The following is a 22,915-nucleotide window of genomic DNA, read 5'->3' as shown; positions in this document are numbered from 1 at the left end:
TCTAGTGGTGACTTGTTTCTGCACAGAATTTTGAGCACACAACAACCAATCTACCACCAATGTAAATAATGAAATAAGTTAAGAAAGAATTTGATCCTTCTGAGATAAAACCCACTCGTTGTTCCGGGCTGATATTCACAATTTCCTATTCGTGATGAGAATGTCTGTAAGGTAAAAGCTTCTTCTCATTCAAATTCAGAGAACACAACTATTGAGAAGCAGGTGACTGCAATGTCCTGGAGCCAAAATATACAAGAGAAAGATGTGGCTTCCAATACTCAAATATTGTCTGAAAACAGAGTGTGGATCACGCTCCGCACAACAGGAATCACTTAGTTCCACATTTTAGGCATAGATTATGCTAAGCTGTATATTTGGATGTGTACTAGTCTTTATTTGATCCGCTGCAGACATGTGCTGCACTTTAGGAACCTGAGATTTTAAGATTTTTTTTTTCTTTTTCTTTCTATTTTGTATAGGTCCAAGCAGAACAACAACATTTTAGATAGATAATAATAGGTATCCATATCAGATACGAGAATGCGGGTTCTCTACTTCCTGGTCCCGTTTCTGCACACAGGAAATGGCTGCTAATCCAATCACTAGATGTAGCTATAACCCGCCTTATCCATTGATGGGGACTGGATTAGGATGTAGAGACCTACTGAGCTCCGGTCCATAAAAAGGAGCAGGAGAGGGTACAACAAAGAACCACAAAAATGATAAGGGGTATGGAGGGTCCCAGTTATGAGGAAAGAGTAAAACAACTAGATTTATTTAGTCTGGAAAAGAGACGACTACGAGGGGACATGATTAATTTATATAAATATATGAATGGTCCTTACAAAAAAATATAGTGGTAATTTATTCCAGATTAAATAAAATCAAAAGATGAGGGGGCACTGTCGCTGTCTGGAGAAAACAAGGTTTAATCACCAGAGGTGACAGGGCTTTTTTACTATGAGAACTGTCAATCTATGGAATAGCCTGCCTCAGGCGCTGGTCACAGCAGGGACAGCAGAGAGCTGTTCTGTAGATGTACACTGCTGCTCTGTTCTGTGACGTGGTCATGTAGGGTTACTGCAACTCAGTTTGGCCACTATATAGAGAATGGGGCTGTGTCGGTGTCAGACCCCCACTTATACTGATATCACTATCTACCTGTATAACATGGAAAAAAAACATTTCACTTACTCTACGTATTGGACAACCCCTGGTAAGATTTGTATCATGTAACTGAGATAACACAATCTACATAGAATAAGGAAATGATGCAACTGTGACAAATCCTCTCCTGTCTATGGACGATGCTGATGTAAGAGCACTATTAATAACTTCCCCTGACCGGGTCACTCAGGTAAGGCTGTCTATGATGTCTCATCACCTGGTGATTAGTCTTCTTCAGTCTGTGACACGTCCTATTAGATTTACCTGTAATATGTCATACCATGTCAGTGGGAAAGATGTCAATGTTGTAGATAATTCCTTTAAGGGGGTTTCCATGAATCCTGGAAAAGCCAACCATATAGTCTTTTGGGTTCCTGAAAACCCCTTTAAGGGAAAAAACATCTTCTTCCAGATGTTTGCACCTGATTTCACAATGATTAAAGGGCATAAATAATTGCGCAAAAGTCCTGACCATGTGTAGGAAAGACCGCGGTATCAGTTGCACATAAATTGATGCCTTTTTGAAAAAATTTGCGCCTAAAAAAAAGTGTAAAAAGACAAAAAAACGGCGAAACAAAAAATGGCAAGAAAATCACATTAAAGCAAAAGTAAAATGCGATAAATGACTCCCCATATCTATATCTATTTGTCTAAGAAAAAAATGTCAGGCAGCAACTCAACCTTGTACCCCAATTATCTAATGGCATAAGGGGGGACAGTAATCATCGTCAGTTAGACTGTTTTAAGCGCCTTTTAGCGCTAAAATTTGGCGCATCTCGTTAATTAGGCGCAATTAGGTTCCCAAATGAAGAATAACCTCTATGCAACATGGAAAATACTTCGGAGCAGTTTTAAAATGTAAAATTTCTCCAGTAACGACTTCATAGACATCATTGTCTATGGGATCGTCTCTGGGAGTGATTATTGTCTTATTGTACAGATCTGAGAATATTATCAGACGCCATTTCCTGTACATTATACATAATAAAAAAGGAAAAGACTCATTTCAGCAAGATTTTTTTTTTTTTTTTACATCTCTGTCACTTTTAGTCCCTGCAGTTACATCACAATGATAGGTTTTTTGTGCAGAGATGAAGCCCTGAACGTTCTGTCACATTTTCTCAGTCTCCTTTCATTATTGCTCACAAATGAGATCTAACATTTGCGCCAAATTTATCAATCTATCTATCTATATATCTATCTATCTATCTATCTCATATCTATCTATCTATCTATCTATCTATCTATCTATCTATCTATCTATCTATCTATCTATCTCATATCTATCTATCTATCTATCTATCTATCTCCTATCTATCTATCTATCTATCTCATATCTATCTATCTATCTATCTATCTATCTCATATCTATCTATCTATCTATCTATCTATCTATCTCATATCTATCTATCTATCTATCTATCTATCTCATATCTATCTATCTATCTATCTATCTCATATCTATCTATCTATCTATCTATCTATCTATCTATCTATCTATCTATCTATCTATCTATCTATCTCATATCTATCTATCTATCCAATATCTATCTATCCAATAGCTATCTATCTATCTATCTATCTATCTATCTATCTATCTATCTCCTATCTATCTATCTATCTATCTATCTATCTATCTATCTATCTCATATCTATCTATCTATCTATCTATCTCCTATCTATCTATCTATCTATCTATCTATCTATCTATCTATCTATCTATCTATCCAATATCTATCTATCCAATAGCTATCTATCTATCTATCTATCTATCTATCTATCTATCTATCTCATATCTATCTATCTATCTATCTATCTATCTCATATCTATCTATCTATCTATCTATCTATCTATCTATCTATCTCATATCTATCTATCTATCTATCTATCTATCTCATATCTATCTATCTATCTATCTATCTATCTCATATCTATCTATCTATCTATCTATCTATCTATCTCATATCTATCTATCTATCTATCTATCTATCTATCTCATATCTATCTATCTATCTATCTATCTATCTCCTATCTATCTATCTATCTATCTATCTATCTATCTATCTATCTATCTATCTATCTATCCAATATCTATCTATCCAATAGCTATCTATCTATCTATCTATCTATCTATCTCATATCTATCTATCTATCTATCTATCTATCTATCTATCTATCTCATATCTATCTATCTATCTATCTATCTATCTATCTATCTCATATCTATCTATCTATCTATCTATCTATCTCATATCTATCTATCTATCTATCTATCTATCTATCTATCTATCTATCTATCTATCTCATATCTATCTATCTATCTATCTATCTATCTATCTATCTCATATCTATCTATCTATCTATCTATCTCATATCTATCTATCTATCTATCTATCTATCTATCTATCTATCTATCTTCTATCTATCTATCTATCCAATATCTATCTATCTATCTATCTATCTATCTATCTATCTATCTATCTATCCAATATCTATCTATCCAATATCTATCTATCTATCTATCTATCTATCTATCTATCTATCTATCTATCTATCTATCCAATATCTATCTATCCAATAGCTATCTATCTATCTATCTATCTATCTATCTATCTATCTATCTATCTATCTCATATCTATCTATCTATCTCATATCTATCATCTATCTATCTATTACAATCCATTGACTAATCTATCCTGTCATGATACTGGTAATCCTTCTGATATACCTGTATACAGGCGGTCCCCTACTTAAGAACACTCGACTTACATACGACCCCTAGTTACAAACGGACCTCTGGATATTGGTAATTTACTGTACTTTAGTCCTAGGCTACAATAATCAGCTATAACAGTTATCACAGGTGTCTGTAATGAAGCTTTAGTGTTAATATTGATTCTAATGACAATCCAACATTTTTAAAATCCAATTGTCACAGAGACCAAAAAAGTTCTGGCTGGGATTACAATGATAAAATATACAGCTCCGACTTACATACAATTTCAACTTAAGAACAAACCTACAGACCCTATCTTGTATGTAACCCGGGGACTGTCTGTATATATATATATATATATATATATATATATACATATACACCATATGATAATGATATTCCATCTAATAGTATATAATATAGTATGTGTAGACAGGGCTCTGTTGTGTAGATGTGAATAGAGACCGCACGCTCTATATACACATCAGTATATATATATATATACCAGACACTACTCAGCACATATCACTACGTCACGTCTTACCGTTCTGTAGATGTCCGCCTGCGTTCTGCTGCTCCTCGGTGGAATCAGCTTCTCGACTCATGTTAATACCTGAGGGACGTCCAGAAAAAAAAAAAAAGGAGCCAATTTTACTAAATGTTTATGGTCTCTTTCTAAACAAATCATTGGATTACAATCAAATTCATTGGACTTTCAAATTCTAGTGTACACAGGGTATTATCATATTCATCAGGCAGGGAGTGGCAGGACCTCAGCATGTCCTCGCCTCTGTCCATGGTCACCTGTCCACACAAGTCTCACATGGAGGAAGGGTAATGTACTAGAGATCACTCCAAAATCCTATGGGCTGGAGAGTGATGGGGGTGATACCTGGAAAGTTGTCTAATAAAATGTAATAAATAGTAATATGGACATTTATCCCCTAAAAATCTCTCCTATGCCCTGGCACAAGCATGTGGGTCCTCCTCACCTGAGTACAGTCCTGATGCCCTCTCAGATAGACCTCGGATGAGATGTATGCAGCCCGGCACCACGTCTCTCCTCCAGGTGATACACAAGTCGGTTACAGGAGAGGAATATTTTATACAAATTACACTGACCCCCCCCTCCTCTTACGAGGCCTTTAACCCTTAGTACACAGGTAAACCAAACAGATAAAGGAGGTGATTTGCATAAGCCCTAGGCAGCCAGTCACATCACAGCTGTCATGGGAGAATTTGCATAAGATAACAATGCGCTGGATGCAGGGCCTTTTAAACTTTTCTGAAGTTGAAAAAAAAAAGACGTCCATACAAGTACAAATCAGTCTTAACTTCTACATAACATGTATAAATCTACTAAAAGCAAAGTAAAAACTTTATAATATCTATCGGATCATGTAATACAAGATGGAAGCAATGGATTTAGCATTGCCTGTAACTGCTTACACACTATTTTACTATAATAAGAGGTTTTCCAATGCAAAATCCACATGCCCCCCCACCCCCCAACAATGGTATTATAGTATGGGGGTACAAACACCTAACAGGACCATAGAGCCCTGTGTATTGGGTGCAACCTAAAGCACCTCTCAAATTACTACTACAAAAATAAAGGTAAATTTATATGCAACAAAATCTGAGTCCCCTAGAAGTAAAAGCATCAGTAGATGAACCCCACATCAACCTACTGACCTCCAATTGTGTAATTGCTGGGGCACCCATTGATCACAAACAAAACTCAGAAGTTATGTACTTAGAGGTGAAATCTCCAAGCAGCACAATATTTGATGTATATCTGTATATTGTATTCTATATTTTCCCCCTCTTCATGTATACAGCAGTACATGTTCAGCAGAGATGACCCTACAAAACAGCAACAGGAAGCTGCGGAACATCATAACACCTCGTCCCTGGCAACCAAACAATTACACTCACAATTAATGCAAAATCCTGATCATTTATCATCTGCAACCCACACCCTGGCCTTGGAGCGATCAACTTCAACGAAACTTTGGGCAGCTGCGAATGGAAGTGAATTATAACAAAGGCATCTGGGTAACGAAATACCAGCGCTCCTTTACTCTGCCCTGCATTATAAGAGATGATTGGTTGGTCCTTCTATGGGAAGTTCACTGCCATGGAAATCTTCAATCAAAATCCATCCTGATAAACCAGGGACACTTACTCATAGATCCAGACACCGTGACTGCAGTAATCTTCTTATATTTGTTATCCATGGTCTCTTCCTTTTAAAATCTATTTTTATAATTATGCTAATGGTTAAAGGAATTACCAGAGCCCCTCTGTGCTGTAGTTTCACAGGCTGTTACACTGTGTCCTCCTCCCTCAGCAACTCCCCACTCCCTGATTGAATCTCACTGCAGCAGAGGAAGTTGGAGCTCAACCGAAGTGCATTGTTCCGACAATAATGCACTCTGGCGCGATTCACTAAGATCGTGCGCCCGATATCCTGCATGTGTCGCTTCCCCGCTCAGGTCTGACAGAGTTCACCTTCTTCTTCCTGGTGCATGTAAGTGCTTGCGCTTGTGACACAATTTAAAAGTTAAATTCCGCCGGATCGTCTGACAGCACGCCCCCGATTTCTGAGGCATGAAAGCCATCGCAGCTGCGCCAAAATCCGATTGTGTGCAAAACAATCCCAGTGCAGACACCAGTTAAATACCTGTCCAAGCCGTGCAATCCCCAGAAAAGGCGCACAGTTCGACTAAAGTGCGATATGCCACCCTTAGTAAATGAGCCCCTGTGAGTCTGGGCACAGTCTAGGAAATATGGCCAACATATGATCTCTGACTAAAACCAGTCTAGTGTGTATGGTCACCTGAAGTATGGACATGAGATTTTGGTACTAATCAAATTTACATATTAGATTGATACCGCGGCTAGCCAAGAGAAGGATGATGCCATCTCCCTTTCAACAGCAGCCACCTGGATGATTCATAAACCATGGAGATTTCTCTTCGATGGAAAGATGAGTTGGATGTGACGAGTCGGGCAGATTACATCTGAGGAACATCACAGCCTTCCATGGAAACATGAATCCTACACGTACCGAAAAGATGTACTAGGGTTGTAAACAAAGACACCGAGCTCCCCAATATGTCCCTGCCTGCTTATTGGGTCCCCCCCTAAACGGAGGCCAATAACTGGTCAACGTTCCCTCCTTGGGTAAAGTGTGAACACGTAACGTAAGACAGACATAACACAATAAGGCAGAGTACTGTAGACAATCCGGGTCGGCAACAGTGGGAATGAACATTGACCAAATCGCAATCCAACTAGAGAAGTCAAAACACAGGTAAGAGATCAGAAACCAAGAGCTAGTGTGAGCACGGCTTGATAGCAGTATAGTGAAGGCTAAGCTGGACACTTATAGGGAGACTAGGTCCTGCTACATCAGGTCAGTCAGCCACTAGAGCCCAGTTCAGACTCCTGGATGAGCTAAAACTCAACATCTCCTAAACAGACAGAGGAGGAGGCAGGTGTGACAGGGGTTATCTTATTTAGCAAACCAATTTTTCTACATATTACAACCATAACAGTTCAAGGGAACCTGTCACCAGCTGTACCCCCACAAATCTGACATAGTACCTTGTAGCTCACTGTATTTGTCTTCCATTCATAGCATTATATAGTAATTTGATGCTACCATTCTTCTAAAAAAGGGTGGGGGAACTCTGGCATACAGTCAAGCTACCCCCGACTCATTCCCTCACACTACTAACCCTAACCCTATACAGTGACATCCTTCTCTTCTGGTGCTGAGTACTCACGCATGCGCTGTGCACCTGTGAGCTCAGCACTGGCACTGCTAACATGTGCCACATTAACAGCTAGCCAACTGCTCTCGTCCACGATGTGCACAGGATGGCAGGATAGCTTGTTGCATGCACTACAACATCAGGTAGTCAGCCATTTTCATCCACGACGTGCACAGGATGACCGGCTAGCTTGGCGCATGTGCCACGACATCAGCTAACCAGCCATACTTATCCATGACGTGCACAGGATAGACGGATAGATTGACGCATCCGCCACGACATCAGCATACCCGTCCATACTCATCATAGGATGGCCGGCTAGATTGGCGCATGCGCTACAACATCAGTTAACCAGCTGTTCTCATCCATGATGTGCACAGAATTGCCAGCTAGCTTGGCGCACTAGCACTCGACACCAGAAAAAGATGACCTTCAACTGTAGTTGGCCGGGTTGGAAGCATGAGTAGATGAGAGGCGGTATAGCTTAACTGTATGCCAGAGCTATTCTCCTTGGGGGAGTGAATAAATGCAGTTTTTAGAAAAATGGTGGCATGGTATGGGAGTCAGATCCCTCATCTGCAATTCTCCTGAAAATAGGATCACTATTGACCCCTCTGAATCCGAATCCTTTATAATAGACAAAACACCTTTTGTCTTCCTGCGCTTGTCCTCCCTATGTGAACACGTAACGTAAGACAGACATAACACAATAAGGCAGAGTACTGTAGACAATCCGGGTCGGCAACAGTGGGAATGAACATTGACCAAATCGCAATCCAACTAGAGAAGTCAAAACACAGGTAAGAGATCAGAAACCAAGAGCTAGTGTGAGCACGGCTTGATAGCGGTATAGTAAAGGCTTAGCTGGACATTTATAGGGAGACTAGGTCCTGCTACATCAGGTCAGTCAGCCACTAGAGCCCAGTTCAGACTCCTGGACGAGCTAAAACTCAACATCTCCTAAACAGACAGAGGAGGAGGCAGGTGTGACAGGGGTTATCTTATTTAGCAAACCAGTTTTTCTACATTTTACAACCATAACAGTTCAAGGGAACCTGTCACCAGCTGTACCCCCACAAATCTGACATAGTACCTTGTAGCTCACTGTATTTGTCTTCCATTCATAGCATTATATAGTAATTTGATGCTACCATTCTTCTAAAAAGGGGGTGGGCATACAGTCAAGCTACCCCCGACTCATTCCCTCACACTACTAACCCTAACCCTATACAGTTACGTCCTACTCTTCTGGTGCCCACTATATGCGCTGTGCACCTGTGAGCTCAGCACCGGCACTGCGCATCCTTGGGCCAGCTTCACAAGTGCATTGCGCTTGTACCAAGACATCAGCTAGCCAGCCGGCCGGCTAGCTTGGCACATGTGCCACAATATAAGCTAGTTTAGCTGTACTTATACATGGTGTGCTCAGGATGGCCAGCTAGCTTGGCGCATGTGCCACAACAACAGCTAGCCAGCTGCTCTCGTCCACCATGTGTACAGGATGGCAGGCTAGCTTGTTGCATGCACTAGAACATCTGGTAGCCAGCTGTATTCATCCACGACGTGCACAGGATGGCCGGGTATTTTGGCGCATGCGCCACAACATCAGCAAACCAGCCATACTCATCCACGATGTGCACAGGATGGCCAGGTAGCTTGGCGCATGCGCCACAACATCAACTGACCAGCCATACTCATCCACGATGTGCACAGGATGGCCAGGTAGCTTGGCGCATGCGCCACAACATCAACTGACCAGCCATACTCATCCACGATGTGCACAGGATGGCCGGCTAGCTTGGTGCTTGCAGTACAGCATCAGTTAACCAGCTGTTCTCATCCATGATGTGCACAGAATTGCCAGCAAGCTTGGCGCACCAGTACTCGACACCAGAAGAAGACCTTGCGCTGTAGATGGCCGGGTTAGAAATGTGAGTACATGAGAGGTGGAAAAGCGTAACTGTATGTCAGAGCTATTCTCCTTGGGGGAGTGAATAAAAGTAATTTTAAGAAGAACGAAGGCATCGAATTACTGAAAAAAGACAAAAATGGAAGACATATACAGTGAGTTATAAAGTACTGTATGGGGTTTGTAGGGGTATGGCTGGTGACAGGTTCCCTTTAAATGGTTTGTCCCACCAAAAATGAAGTATATCACCTATCCATAGGTGGCTGCACTCTGTCTCTGGATGTTCCATGGAGTATAAATTGTGAGCAGAGCGCATATGTAACCATCATTCAGCTCAGATGGGGGACCTATGGGGCTGTCATGGCTTGTACAAACACATAGTTACCCTGTACACCTGAGCAAAGCATTACTGTGAATGTATGCATGTGACATAGCTAACTCATAAAGGTGTCAGATGACTTACATACAGGATACAGCACTATATCATGTAAGATTACTCAAATAACCTGGGATGACATCTCTATAACTGCGCTACACACATGGCGGACCTGTATTAGGATGAAAACAGGAGTCCAACTCCAAAAAAGTTTAAAGGATCAGTAACTTTCCAGAAAACTTTACATGCGTGAATAGAATAAATGACTACAAGAAGGGAAAGGGCTTCTTTCTTCATTTACTTGGCTTGTTTCATTCTCCCTCTATTCCTTAAAAATGAGCTGCACTCTGAAATCTGTGCTGAATTCCATCTTGCTAGATATGGAGGAGCTATTGAGGTGTCAGATTACAATGAGGAGAGGGATGTAGTGAGCAAATCAATCATTTAAAAAAACAAAAAACATCCAAGTCTACTGACCTCTGCTCCTCTTCATTCCGATGCAAGTGCTGTCCTACGCTAAAGCTTGACACATCAGGATCACTTAGAAAAGAAAGTTATAATTAGCAGCACGGAGAGTGGGGACAAGATGTCCGGTGCTCCGGGCTCGTCACCATCCTGGCCCATGCCAGGGCGGCTCTCGCGTGACATTACATCCCAGGAATGGGAGATGGAGGTGTGTGGGCGTGCATAATTAGCAGCCCAGAGCGCTGGAATCACTTTTCTAGGTGATCCCTGCGTGTCAAGCTTAACGTGCCGGAATCGGAATGAAGAGGAGTAGAGGTAAGTATTCTTAGATACTTATTGAACTGGTTGGTTTCCTTTAACAAAGTATAATTTCTGAGAAGCACTTTGGGGGAGCCTTACCAGAGCTCCTACATGCCTGTTACAGGCTGTTACACTGTTTTTCCTCCCCCTATTCTTCCTTGGCACTTCTGATGTGCCTGTTGTAATCTTATGGCAGCGGTTAGTTTTAGCACACAGTGGGAGGAAGTGGACATGCTCACAGTGTAACAGCAGGTGAAGTTGCAGCATGGATCACAATATTTGAAAAGTGACCACGGGAGGAAGGGGAGGAGCCGAATATCAGGGGCAGGGCCGCTATCAGCTACACGGAGAGAAGGAGGTGGGAGTTAGCAAACGAGGCCGTCCTGAAGGTGGCTGTCTGCTTGAGTGCAGCTCCCCACTCCCTTGACTGGTAGCTGTACAAGAATGAAACATTATTTTTCGGGATGAAGTCAGCGCTGGCAGTTTATAAAGACATAGCTGTAAGACAAAGGCCCGTATAAGGTATGTTTGGTTTAGAAGCAATGGGGATGGTGACAGGTTCCCTTTAAAGTGAGTTGTAAACTGGTTATATAAAGTCATGGAGGCGGAGAGCTCAGCAATGAAGTCAAGCTCTCCTCATCTCAGAATGAAGGAGATCTGGTAAGTGATGTGTCTGGATGCAGGACCATCAGTTACAGTAAAGGGGGCATTCTGAAGTGAGGAGAGCTTGACTTCAGTGTTAAACTCTCCGCCTCCTTGACTTCATACAACAAAATTACATCTCACTTTAAAGTAGATTTTCTGGACGATGCCACCGCCCTGAGCCATGAAATAGACATGGAAGGTGTTCAGCTGCTCGATGACATACCAGTAGTGGTTTATTATGTCAATTTCTGCTGACAGGTTCCCTTTAAATCCTATTGCCCTGCAGGAAATGAAGGATTTGTACACCGCACCAGATGAAGGTTAAAAAATCAAAGCTTTGCCCTGCACCCTAAAAATATAGACAAAGATTTGTTATTTTTAGAGCTAGTTGTTCTTTTTTAGTGCCAAATTTTAGTCGTGTTTTAAACTGTGATGTTATATTGTGTGCGCAAAGCCTTTATGTATTTGGCGCATTATCGAGAAGAGATCAGAAACGTCAAAGCACATTCATGAAGGGGTTTAGAAGTCGGTAGACTCGCTTCATGTCTCACAGGTCTACAAAAAATAATAAATTCAAGAGCCGTTATGGATATTTTGGTGCACTGAATCCAAGAATGACCTCTGCTTTGTCATAGGACGTCACGTTTCCTGACAATACCGCAAAATAAATGAAAATAAACTTTTACAATGATTTTTTTTAAACAACTTTTTAAGCTCCTCTTGGTACTTTAATGCTTGTGAGTACAGTATTTTTTGGACTATAAGGCGCACCGGAGTATAAGGCGCACCATCAATAAATGCCTGCTAAAATATCTAGGTTCATATATAAGGCGCACCTGAATATAAGGATGAATGACCAGCAGGTGGCAGACCTGTGCACAGTTCAAGGCAGCAGTTGTCGGTAAATACGGTTCATATATAAGGCGCACTGGACTATAAGGTGCACCTTTGATTTCTGAGAAAATCAAAGGATTTTTAGTTTTGTATACGGTAGTATCAGGAATATCTCATTGTAATGCTCCATTTTCCCTAGAATCTTGTCTCCATCTCTTTGTCCTGGTAGAATCATTCACCTTGCTCTTCACTCACAGCTCCCAAATTTTCAGGAAAGTAGTGAAGGTGGCGTAACAAGGAGAGGCAGGGCCCCATTGCAGCTTCCTGAATGGGGGCCCCCTTACCCTTACAAATATACTTATTTGTATACTATCATATGCTAGGTACAATCACACATATTTATTCATTTTTGTTTTTGTTTTCAAAATGGAAATTATATGAAAACAATCACACGGCTTTTTAGTTGGAGCCCTGTGTTACGTGACAAAAAAATTGGCCAAAAACTGTCTGGAAACTAGAAGTGCAGGGGAAATGTTGTGCCCAAACTGAGCGACAGAAAAAAAGAAGCTAAACATATAAATATGGAGCAGGAGGTGCAACAACGACACCAAAAAAAAACCCTCTGCCAAAAAATAGGAGGAAAGTGAATGATAAATGCCCCCCACTGGGTAGTTACATTGATGGACAGCTGCAGGGTTTGGGAGTCAGATCCCTCATCTGCAATTCTCCTGAAAATAGGATGAATATTGACCCCTCTGAATCCTGGATAACCTATTTATACGAATCCTTTATAATAGACAAAACACCTATTGTCTTCCTGCGCTTGTCCTCTCTATGGCAGAGGTATAGCTCAGAGGGGTGTGAGCACATCATTACTGGCCAAATATATTCCAAAAGGATACTCGTCTGTCTGTTACCTCCAGACACGGGATGAGCACAGCCTGAGGCTGTTTAAATAAAGGAGATTGTTAACTTATTGTTTCCTATTGTAGCAATTTTCTTCCGTTTACCCAATCTTCCCTTGGACTAGTGCCCCGGCTAAGAAAGATAGACAACAGCTGCTCGGGGACTCGGAGGAGACATTATACTAGTTGGTGGCAAATGAAATAAAAGTCACTCTGTGCACATAGGGGCAGAGGAAAGTCTTACCTGTTAGACCATAAGAATATATAAAAGCCAGACCTGCAGGTCCACTGTTATAGATCAGGTGGTGGAGAGAAGATCGTACATAGGGGGGGGGATTTACTCATTCTGGCGCAAGCACGACTGTCGGCATCGGAGATCAGTCTCCGGAAAGCACAGCCCGATTTATTAATATGGCGCACGGCTGTAAGTAATTAATGGGTAGACGGTAATAATCAGTCGTGCGCCATAAAAATGCCGACATCAATGAGATGTGCGCCAAAATCTTACATGGACTGCGCCTTAATTTTGCTTTCTGACCATTTTTTCCTAGTCTATTTCGCGCCAAAAAATGCCGACAAAATACACATAAATGTGACGGATAATGTGGAAACGTTAGGCCAGGCCCACTTGCGCAAAAAAAAAATGGAGGAGTCGGGATAGTCGTAAACATCTGTTCTTTCTGTCGCAAACTCATCATAAATGATCCGCAACAATTCTGCGCCAAAAAAACCCGTAAAATCCTGGCATTTTTTTGGGCGCGGATACGATAATACATCTGCCCCATAGTGTTACATGTACATTGAGTACATTGAGTATGCTATAGAGCAGGAGGGCCTACACAAATTGTACATCGTGTCTTATCTCCAGGCAGCATGTTATAGAGCAGGAGGAGCTGAGCAGATTGTACACAGTGTCCTATCTGCAGGCAGCATGTTATATAGTGTGAGGAGCTGAGCAGATTATACATAGTGTCCTATCTGCAGGCAGCATGTTATAGAGCAGCAGGAGCTGAGCAGATTGTACATAGTGTCCTATCTGCAGACAGTGAGGGTCATTTACTAAGGGCCCCATTCGCGTTTTCCCGACGTGAATATTTCCGATTTGCGGCGATTTTCCCTGAATTGCCCCGGGATTTTGGCGCACGCGATCGGTTTGTGGCGCATCGGCGCTGGCATGCACGCGACGGAAATGGGGGGGGGGCGTGGCCGAACGGTAACCCGACGGATTCGGAAAAACCGCCGCATTTAAAAAAAAAAAATGGGTTGCACGGGCCATACTCACATGCACCACGATGAAGACGATGAACTCCGGGGCACCTCGGCAGACTTCGGCGCAGCAGCGACACCTGGTGGACATCTGGCGCAGGACCTTCATGAATCGCCGGAAGACCCGAACGCTCGTCAGAGAAGCCGCCGCTGGAACGTGGATGGACCAGATAAGTAAATGTGCCCCAGTATGTTATAGAGCAGGAGGAGCTGAGCAGATTGTACATAGTGTCCTATCTGCAGACAGCATGTTATAGAGCAGGAGGAGCTGAGCAGATTGTACATAATGTCCTATCTGAAGGCAGCATGTTATAGAGAAGGGGGAGCTGAGTAGATTGTACATAGTGTCCTATCTGCAGTCAGCATGTTATAGAGAAGGGGGAGCTGAGCAGATTGTACATAGTGTCCTATCTGCAGGCAGCATGTTATAGAGCAGGAGGAGCTGAGCAGATTATACATAGTGTCCTATCTGTAGGCAGCATGTTATAGAGCAGGAGGAGCTGAGTAGATTTTACATAGTGTCCTATCTGCAGACAGTATGTTATAGAGCAGGAGGAGCTGAGCAGATTGTACGTAGTATCCTATCTGCAGGCAGCATGTTATAGAGCAGGAGGAGCTGAGCAGATTATACATAGTGTTCTATCTGTAGGCAGCATGTTATAGAGCAGGAGGAGCTGAGTAGATTTTACATAGTGTCCTATCCTGCCGGGATTTATTAAGGCAGTTCCTCCGCCGTCCACCAGGTGGCGCTGCTGCGCTGAAGAGCATCGGAACGCACCGAGCCGGGCTGAGTGAAGGTAAGTGCAATTTTCGCAACACATTTTTTTTTAAATGCGGCGGTTTTTCCGAATCCGTTGGGTTTTCGTTCAGCCACGCCCCCGATTTCCGTCATGTGCATGCCGACGCGGATGTGCCACAATCTGATCGCGTGCGCCAAAATCCCGGGGCAATTCAGGGAAAATCGCGCAAGTTTTTGTTGCACATTCAATAAAGCACAATCCCTCGTCTGATGGAAAGCTGCTAGTGTGAGGCTGTGCCTATTTATCTATTACAGCTATTGGCCCCAATATATCAAAAGTGCAGCATTTTGTGTGACGACCCATGCACCTGTGTGACATCACATAACCAGCGATATATAACGAGCCGTGCACCTGTGTGACACCACATGAGCAGGGATATATAACGAGCCGTGCACCTGTGTGACACCACATGAGCATCGATATACCGACCCGTGCACCTGTGTGACATCACATGAGCAGGGATATAACAACTCATGCACCTGTGTGACATCACATGACCAGGGATATAACAAGCCGTGCACCTGTGTGACATCACATGACCAGGGATATAACAAGCCGTGCACCTGTGTGACATCACATGACCAGGGATATAACAAGCCGTGCACCTGTGTGACATCACATGAGCAGGGATATAACGACCCGTGCACCTATGTGACATCACATGACCAGGGATATAACAAGCCGTGCACCTGTGTGACATCACATGAGCAGGGATATAACGACCCGTGCACCTGTGTGACATCACATGACTAGGAATCCACAAAAAGTGGACTATATCCACATGAAGTAAACAATGAAGCTTCATACTGAATAAATGCCAGCAGAGATCTAGAACAGTGTGAGAAATTGATACAGAAAGTATGTTGGAAATTGTATATCTACTCATTACACAAACAATATCAATCAACCCCGAAGACAAGATTCTTAAAAATAATCAAAATATAACAAAATAACACATTCTCTAATTCACTGTTATGAACAAAAATTCAGCATTTCACAGATATAATTCCAACCTGTCTCTATCAGTCCTGGTGTATACAATTTTGGTTGTCCCTGGATACGACCGTAAATCTGACTATGGTTGGATTCTGCTCAAGAAAAGCTCCTGCTGTCTGACTGCAGTGCTCTATGCTTCCTGCATAGACAAGACAAGATCAGCAAGACACAGGCACTTCCTGCCGGCAAGCAGCTGTGTGCAGAGGCGTATTCTACTAGCGGCAGACAGATAAGGTCTTTATAGCAGAGCTGACTGTGTGCGTTATAGGTAAGTTAGCAGAGTTGAGAGTGTCATTGTGTGTAATATGTATCTCATGTATCTCATCATCTCTCATCTCTGATCTGTCTCATCTCTCTTTCTATGTGTCAGATACTAGTAGAATGTTCAGACACTAAAAGAAAGTGTAGATAAACCTGTACCCTGATAATCTAAGCACATTGTCAGCACACAGCATCTCATAGTACAGAGCAATCATGAAGTGTCTGCTTAGAGAGCCCCCGCCCGCACCCTGGAATCTTACACTGACCATCACTGAGTGATAGGAGCTGAGAAAACTGGGAGCTGGGGCAAACCCCTTTAAATGTCTTCTATTGATACTGTATTTTATGTGATAAAACATCTCAAAGTATCAAGTATTTGTGAACTGTAAATAAAATTATAAGTGATAAACCCTTCCATTGTATCTTTGTTTAAACATAGGAAATCTATCATCAAAATCCTTCCTGATAAACCAAGGACAGTTACTCATCTTGTAATCTTATATTTGTTATGGTCTGCTTCCTTCTAAAATCAACTTTTATAATTATGCCAATGAGTCCAAAGGATTTTGGAAGTGTTACCAGAACCCATCAGTGCTGCAGCTTCACCGTCTGTTACATAGAGGAGAGTTACATAGACAGGGGAAACAGTGTAACAGCCGTGAAGCTGCAGCAAGGAGGGGCTCTTTAATGCCCACAGAGCCCTTTTGGTTCATTACCATATAATTTTAAAAGTTGATTTTAGAAGGAAGGAGGCCATGGATAACAAATATAAGAGAATTACCACAGTCCCGGTGCCTGGATCTATGAGTATGTGTCCCTGGTTTATCATGATGGATTGTGATAGTAGATTTCCTTTAATACTTGTTTTTCCTCTATCACATAAAATAACAATAAATATACATTTTGTGGCTGAAAGGTTTAAAGGACGTCTACCACCAGGATAAAGGACTGTATGCAAATGAATCTGAAGGGCTCCAAGCTCCATTAACACCTATGGATCCTGGAGCCCCTCAGGCTCTTTTGCATACAGTCTTTCATCCTGGTGGTAGATGCCCTTTAAGAATGAGAAAAAGTTTAAGGGGTATGAATACTTTTGTACCAGGCTCGAGAAGATCCTATGCTTTTAGACCAAAATGATGGATATGCAATAAAATCCGAGTTTTTATGTGAAAAAAAAATAAAGCTAATGGAGCGCTGCCTACGTTTCTTCCATTTTTTCTATCCCTTATTCCGTGTTCATATCAATGTGAATATTGATGGATTCATTTGTAAAATTACCAATAATAAAAATAATAATACTAAAATAATAATACTAATATAATATTACCACTACTACTAATAATACTAATATAATACTGCTACTAATACTATTATACTACTACTACTAATATAATATTATAACTAATATTAATATAATACTACTACTACTACTACTACTAATAATAATATAATACTACTACTACTAATATAATATTATAACTAATATTAATATAATACTACTACTAATAATAATATAATACTGCTAATGCTAATATAATAATACTAATATAATACTACTGCTAATGCTAATATAATACTACTTCTCATAATAATAATACTAATATAATACTACTATTAATACCATTATAATACTACTACTAATACTAATATAATACTACTACTCATAATTATAATACTAATACTAATATAATACTACTTCTCATAATAATAATACTAATATAATACTACTATTAATACCATTATAATACTACTACTAATACTAATATAATACTACTACTCATAATAATACTACTACTACTACTAATAATAATACTACTAATATAATACTACTACTAATATATTATTACTAATAGAAACAATAAAAATACTACTATTGATGGTTTAATTAAAAGTTTTATCTATGACAGCACCGTTCTGCATTATTTGGTAATAATAATAATAATAATAGAAAGGATAATAATAACAATAATTGACAGTACCATCTCATTTATCTAGAGAAATGCCATGTGGGTCTCATGCTGCTTACACTGGCATATTCTCAGGGCGGAGGAGCCTCCACATCTGTGCCCATCATCACCCCTGCACCTGGCAGGACCTTTCCTCTCTCTTTTACATAAGACATAGATGTTACTGAACACTTCATGTTGTTTTACTAAAGTTTGTTTAGCATAAGTCTACGATGCAGGGAGTGCATTGCAGAGCGGGCAGCCTGTGCCCACATGATGCCAGCTGTGGTCAGGCAGTGTGCAGGCATGAGAAGCAGTGCACCTACCTGGGTGACTGTACTCCACATTAACCATGCTGCTGGTGTGCAGGACTGTCGCTGTTTCGCCTGCCTGCTGAGGATGGCATGGAGGTGGCAGATGCTGGCACTAGGAGGGCAGACGGAATTCCAGTTTAGAGAAGCCACCACACCTCTCCCATACAAGCCAAACATCCTGCGCCTCTGGCCGGGGGCCAATGCAAAGCACCCATTTGCATAGCATGACTGAGCCAGGAGAGGAGGAAGCAGGGGTGGGAGCAGCTGGCAGCTGGGCACCTTCACAGCCCATTTGTAAGGCTGGCACCTGTCTCTGCTCCCTCACCTCCTGTGCCACCTGCCAGCAGCGCCACCTAGAGGACGACAATAATAACTACCAAACTTACTGAAAACTGACCAGAGGATGTAAATGCCCAACAAAATCTGGAAAATTTGCCTGGGGTGTATTCTAAACTTTTTGAAGATTATGATTTAGTATTTAATCCCCACGTATTATTCAGGAGCAGGGTAAGACTGCCGTTGGCCCTGGGCTGTATGAATATTATAGCCCCTACAGGTCTGGAATCACTTCCTATATCTGGTCCTAGAATCAGCTTCTTGGGGAATGTCCCTTCTGCCTGCTATCAATCTGCAGCTTCAGTACCTGAACAGATATATGAGTGTATCTTGGGTGAAGGTCCTCCTCAGTACAAAGTGGTTTGGGGTGGGTACGGGCCCCCCTAGATATTTGGGCCCCGGGCTACCACCCAAACCACTTATGTTATAATCCACTACTGGTATTGTTTACAGAACTGCCCTCATATGCCCTAAGGCTCCTGGTGCAAATATACCCTCTACAATTTAGGGTCCTAAAGTTAGGGGTCAAAATTTTTTGCTAGGGCCGTCCTCAGATTTTAATTAGAATTATCAGAGTCTGATTGGTGGGGGTCTCACTGCGTATGAGTGTGACTGCTATAGCTCTATAATAGTTTTTGATCACTTTTTAGCATTTTCGGACACTTCTTTGTCTAACGGCCTTAACTTTTCAGCTCTACCAAAACCTTTATTTTCTTAGCTTTTTTCATGACACACATTATAGTTTTTTAATAATTGAAAGAATACATTTTTCTACTATTGTTTTTTTTTAATTTTAGTTTTATTTGGGGTAAACTTTCCAAAAAGTGAGATTCTTTTTTCAATTTACTTCACCTCTTCAGTGGTTCCGTTTTTCACTACGCTCCTTCCACAAGCTGTAACTTTTTGATTTTGTTTACTAAGGTATGCAGGAGCTTTTTATCTGCGAGACAAATTGTATTTTATAGTTGCATTTAGTATTCTGAGCCATGTACTTGGAAGATGAAAAAATTCCAAATGTCGTCGATTTGGTAACGAAAAAAAAGTTGCACCATATTTTTATGGGCTTTCATTTTTTGGCTATCAATGTGTGATCAATATAATATCTCTCAGTATGATGGCACAATGGCAAAAAAAATGATATATATATATACAATATACAGGCGGCAAAAAAGTTTGCCTCAAACTACAATTATAAAATATGTTTCGACTTACATACAAATACAACTTTAGAACAAACCTTTGGAACCTATCTTGTACGTAACCCGGGGACTGCCTGTATATATATATATATTAGAGATGAGCGAACATGCTCGTTCGAGCATTAGCGTACTCGAAACTGCTCGTTGCTCGGACGAATACTTCGCCCGCTCGAGAAAATGGCATCTCCCGCCGTTGTGATTTTTGGCGGCCAGAAACAGAGCCAATCACAAGCCAGGAGACTCTGCACTCCACCCAGCATGACGTGGTACCCTTACACGTCGATAGCAGTGGTTGGCTGGCCAGATCAGGTGACCCTGGGATAGACTAGCCCCTGCCTGCGCCTGCGCTGCTCGGATCATTCTGTGTCTGGATGCCGCTAGGGAGAGAGCTGCTGCTGGTCAGGGAAAGCGTTAGGGTGTTCTATTAGAATAGTGTTAGGCAGGAGTGATTCTACAACAACCCAACAGTCCTTCTTAGGGCTACAATAACGTTTTATTTTACTTTTTTTTGGTTTGCCTGTGGCTGGGCTTGCTGGCATTAGTAGTGCAGCTAGTACCATATTGTGAGGAATTTGCTGGGAGACTTGCGACCGTTGTGTTTAGCTCTTAGTGACACACATATCCACCTCAAACACCAAAGTGGGAAAATTTATTAGGGGTTTGATTTGAATTAGGCAGAGTCTGCTGATTTATTTTTTTTTACGTTTATTTCTTTTTATAACTCAAAGTCATCAGGCACAGCACAAAATCCAGTTGTGTGCTGTCAGTGTAGGTTAGAAACTAGCCATAGCAATAGGATAGCATCGTTTTGTTTAAAAAATAAATAAATAAAAAAAAATAAACACAAAAAAATGTTTTTTAAAGTTTACACTTATTTGAAAAATGTTTAACCCGAGGGCTAGGGGTAGAGGACGAGGGCGTGGACGTGGGCGTCCAACTGCTGCAGGGGTCAGAGGCCGTGGTCCTGGGCGGGGTGAGACACCACCTGCTGATGAGGGAGCAGGGGAACGCCGCAGAGCTACACTCCCTAGGTTCATCATGTCTCAAGTTACTGGGACTCGTGGTAGAGCACTGTTGAGGCCAGAACAGTGCGAAGAGGTGATGTCGTGGATTGCGGACAATGCTTCTAGCCATTTGTCCACCAGTCAGTCTTCCACGCAGTCCACCCATGTCACCGAAATCAGCACTCCTCCAGCTCCTCCACCTCAGCCTCCTTCCCCCCAGTCTGCCCCCTCCCAGCAAAATTTGGCATTTGAACCGGCATACTCTGAGGAACTGTTTTCTGGACCCTTCCCAGAGTCACAAACCACTTGTCCGGTTGCTGCTGAGCTATTTTCCGATGCCCAGGTTTTCCACCGGTCGCAGTCTGTGGGTGATGATGACATTATTGATGTAGTGGAAGAAGTGTGTGAAGAGGTGTCAGACGATGAGGAGACACGGTTGTCAGACAGTGGTGAAGTTGTTGTCAGGCAGGAAGTCCGAGGGGGGAGCAGACTGAGGGATCGGAGGATGATGAGGTGACAGACCCAAGCTGGGTTGATAGGCTGGGTGAACACAGTGCTTCTGAGACGGAGGCGAGTCCTATAGCAGAACAGGTTGGAAGAGGCAGTGGAGGGCCAGACGGAGAGGCAGGGCCAGAGCTGGTGCATCAGCGCCAAATGTTGCCCGTAGTCAAGCTCCCGTGGCGAGGGCTAGATTTTCAGAAGTCTGGAGGTTCTTTAAAGAAACACCGGATGACCGACGGACTGTGGTGTGCAACCTTTGCCAAACCAGGATCAGCAGGGGTTCCACCACTACTAGCTTAACTACCACCAGTATGCGCAGGCATATGAATGCTAAACACCCCACTGAATGGCACCAAGCCCGTTCACCTCCGGCCGGGCACACCACTGCTCCTTCCCCTGTGTCATCTGCTAGTCAGCCCCCTGCCCAGGACCACGGCCCAAACACCTCCCGTGCGAAAACCCCATCTTCGCCTCCACGATCCTCCACAGCATCCACCAGCGTTCAGCTCTCCATACCCCAGACGCTGGAGCGCAAAAGGAAGTATAGCGCAACCCACCCACATGCCCAAGCCCTCAACGTCCACATCTCCAAGTTGCTTAGCCTGGAGATGCTGCCCTATAGGCTTGTAGAGACCGAGGCCTTTCGAAACCTCATGGCGGCGGCCGCTCCTAGGTATTCGGTCTCCAGCTGCCACTACTTTTCCCGATGTGCCGTCCCAGCCCTGCACAAGCACGTGTCAGAGAACATCATCCGTGCCCTGACCAACGCCGTTTCTGACAAGGTCCACCTGACCACGGACACATGGACGAGTGCTGCCGGGCAGGGCCACTATATATCGCTGACGGCACATTGGGTTAACTTGGTGGAGGCTCGGACCGAGTCTGACCCTGGGGCTGGTCATATACTGCCGACGCCGAGGATTGCGGGGCCTACCTCGGTCCAGGTCTCAAAGGCCTACTATGCCTCCTCCTCCTCCCACCCCTCCTCCACCTCCTCCTCCGAATTACCATCCGTGGGCATGGCGCCATCAGTCGGTAGCTCTAGGCACAGCAGCAGTGCCGTCGCTAAGCGACAGCAGGCGGTGCTCAAACTGCTGAGCCTAGGCGATAAAAGGCACACCACCCAAGAGCTATTACAGGGCATCACGGCGCAGACTGATCTGTGGCTGGCACCGCTGAACCTGAAGCCAG

At 42.5% G+C, this 22,915-nt stretch overlaps 1 protein-coding gene across 1 annotated transcript in view; it reads right to left on the bottom strand.

Moving 5' to 3' along the window:
- Window positions 1-18,853, bottom strand: part of POU2F3 (POU class 2 homeobox 3) — a 70,037-nt gene extending 51,184 nt beyond the window's left edge. The window contains exons 1-2 of the mRNA XM_072155624.1: window positions 18,697-18,853; window positions 4,430-4,498 (exon numbers count right to left, since the gene is read on the bottom strand). Of these exons, the coding sequence (XP_072011725.1) occupies window positions 4,430-4,498; window positions 18,697-18,724 (97 nt within the window). The 5' untranslated portion in view covers window positions 18,725-18,853. The remainder of the gene's footprint in view (window positions 1-4,429; window positions 4,499-18,696) is intronic.
- Between the last annotated feature and the right edge of the window lie 4,062 nt (window positions 18,854-22,915).

This window comes from Engystomops pustulosus, chromosome 6 (genome assembly GCF_040894005.1).
Source record: "Engystomops pustulosus chromosome 6, aEngPut4.maternal, whole genome shotgun sequence".
In the NCBI taxonomy this organism is placed as follows: Eukaryota; Metazoa; Chordata; class Amphibia; order Anura; family Leptodactylidae; genus Engystomops; species Engystomops pustulosus.
This window is presented reverse-complemented; position numbering and strand designations above follow the sequence as displayed.